Source organism: Scaptodrosophila lebanonensis, unplaced genomic scaffold, assembly GCF_003285725.1.
Source record: "Scaptodrosophila lebanonensis strain 11010-0011.00,11010-0021.00 unplaced genomic scaffold, SlebRS2 tig00000096-arrow-pilon, whole genome shotgun sequence".
Lineage (NCBI taxonomy): Eukaryota > Metazoa > Arthropoda > Insecta > Diptera > Drosophilidae > Scaptodrosophila > Scaptodrosophila lebanonensis.
Genome location: NW_022060567.1, coordinates 4,040,870 through 4,042,067, shown reverse-complemented (window position 1 = coordinate 4,042,067; position 1,198 = coordinate 4,040,870). Strand labels below are relative to the sequence as shown.

Here is a 1,198-nt window from a genome sequence, read left to right as displayed (position 1 = left end):
ACTTCGTGAATACGCAAAGTGTATTTTGGAAATTCTCCGCTCATCTCCGCAATTCGTGATTTTCTATATTTATTGGAGCATTTAAGTTGATTTCGTTTTGAATGTTTATTTTATTGCGTGGAAAATGACGTTTAAGCCGCTACCCTATCCACCCCTAGCCATCAGACTCGAGTTTCCCATTGCGGCTGTTTTGGCTTTCCAATTTTTTCAAGCAAGGAAACAAGCGCGTCTGTAAACACAGTTTTATTGCAAAAGTATGGGAATGTATGAGAGCATTTGAAACTTAATCGTCATTCCCCAAAAGCACCTGCTGTCACTCTTGGTGTTAGTGTTTTCTTTTTTTTTTTTTGTCTGTCAATCAGTGTGATTTCTTGAAAATTTGTAGTTTTAGGCGCCTGCTCCTACATTCGGCTCATCATCAGCATCATTATCGTGCTCAGCCTCCGGAGGAGCGACTGGCGGAGCCACTGGCGGAGCGACTGGCGGAGCGAACGGCGTAGCAAACGGCGGAGGAAACATGTTAGGTATATCGGGAAAGGTCGGCATGGGGTAGAAGTTGGCCGAGGCGAAAAGATCCTGAAAAATATCGTAGTTAACCGGCGCCTGGACCGAAAAAGGCATTAATGAAAGGCACACGTGAATGTATGTTTCTGTAATACTTACCTGTGCAAAAAAAATATCCTCTAGAGAAGGTTCGCTCAAGACGATGCGGCACAGAGGGCAACGAAGTTGAATAGTATGCCGAGTTGACTTCTCAAAGAGCTCGTAGCACGGCTTGCAAAAAGAGTGTCCGCACTTCACGAAGAACGGGTTCTGCTTCTCCTCTAGACAAATGGCACATGTTTCTCTATTCGGGTTGGCAGTCACAGATTTTTGTTTAGCCAAATCGCTCATGTTTAAAGAAGTCGTTTTCTTTTCTCGGGCACAAAACTTCGATTTTTTATCTAAAAGGCGCTCCAAAAACGGACTTGAACTAAAATTAAATCAAATATGCACGATGTGAACGATTTAGCTAACCGAACTCGAATGAGACTTGTTAGGTACACCTGGAAGTTTAGATAAAATTCAATTGAATGCAAAAGCACAGCATACTGACACAAAAGAATTTTTTAAATTTTTAGCTGGCAATGCCGTTTATCGGGGATGCCATAGAAATCCCTTTCAACCAAATTACAGGTTTTGTCTAGATATTTGATTA

General features: G+C 42.0%; 1 protein-coding gene across 1 annotated transcript; it reads right to left on the bottom strand.

Moving 5' to 3' along the window:
* Positions 1-346: 346 nt before the first annotated feature.
* LOC115627650 lies at positions 347-913 on the bottom strand. The gene is made up of 2 exons (XM_030523391.1): positions 664-913; positions 347-603 (listed from the first exon to the last, which is right to left on the bottom strand). The coding sequence occupies exons 1-2, from the start codon at positions 892-894 to the stop codon at positions 388-390; spliced, it is 447 nt and encodes a 148-aa protein (XP_030379251.1). The 5' UTR covers positions 895-913; the 3' UTR covers positions 347-387.
* Between the last annotated feature and the right edge of the window lie 285 nt (positions 914-1,198).

What these genes read in the sequence shown, in the direction of transcription:
- LOC115627650 (XM_030523391.1), bottom strand. Translation starts at nt 894, where the DNA reads ATGAGCGATTTGGCTAAACAAAAATCTGTGACTGCCAACCCGAATAGA. An exon ending in AGGATATTTTTTTTGCACAG is followed by an intron (nt 604 to 663) that starts GTAAGTATTACA and finishes TTTTCGGTCCAG; the next exon opens with GCGCCGGTTAACTACGATAT.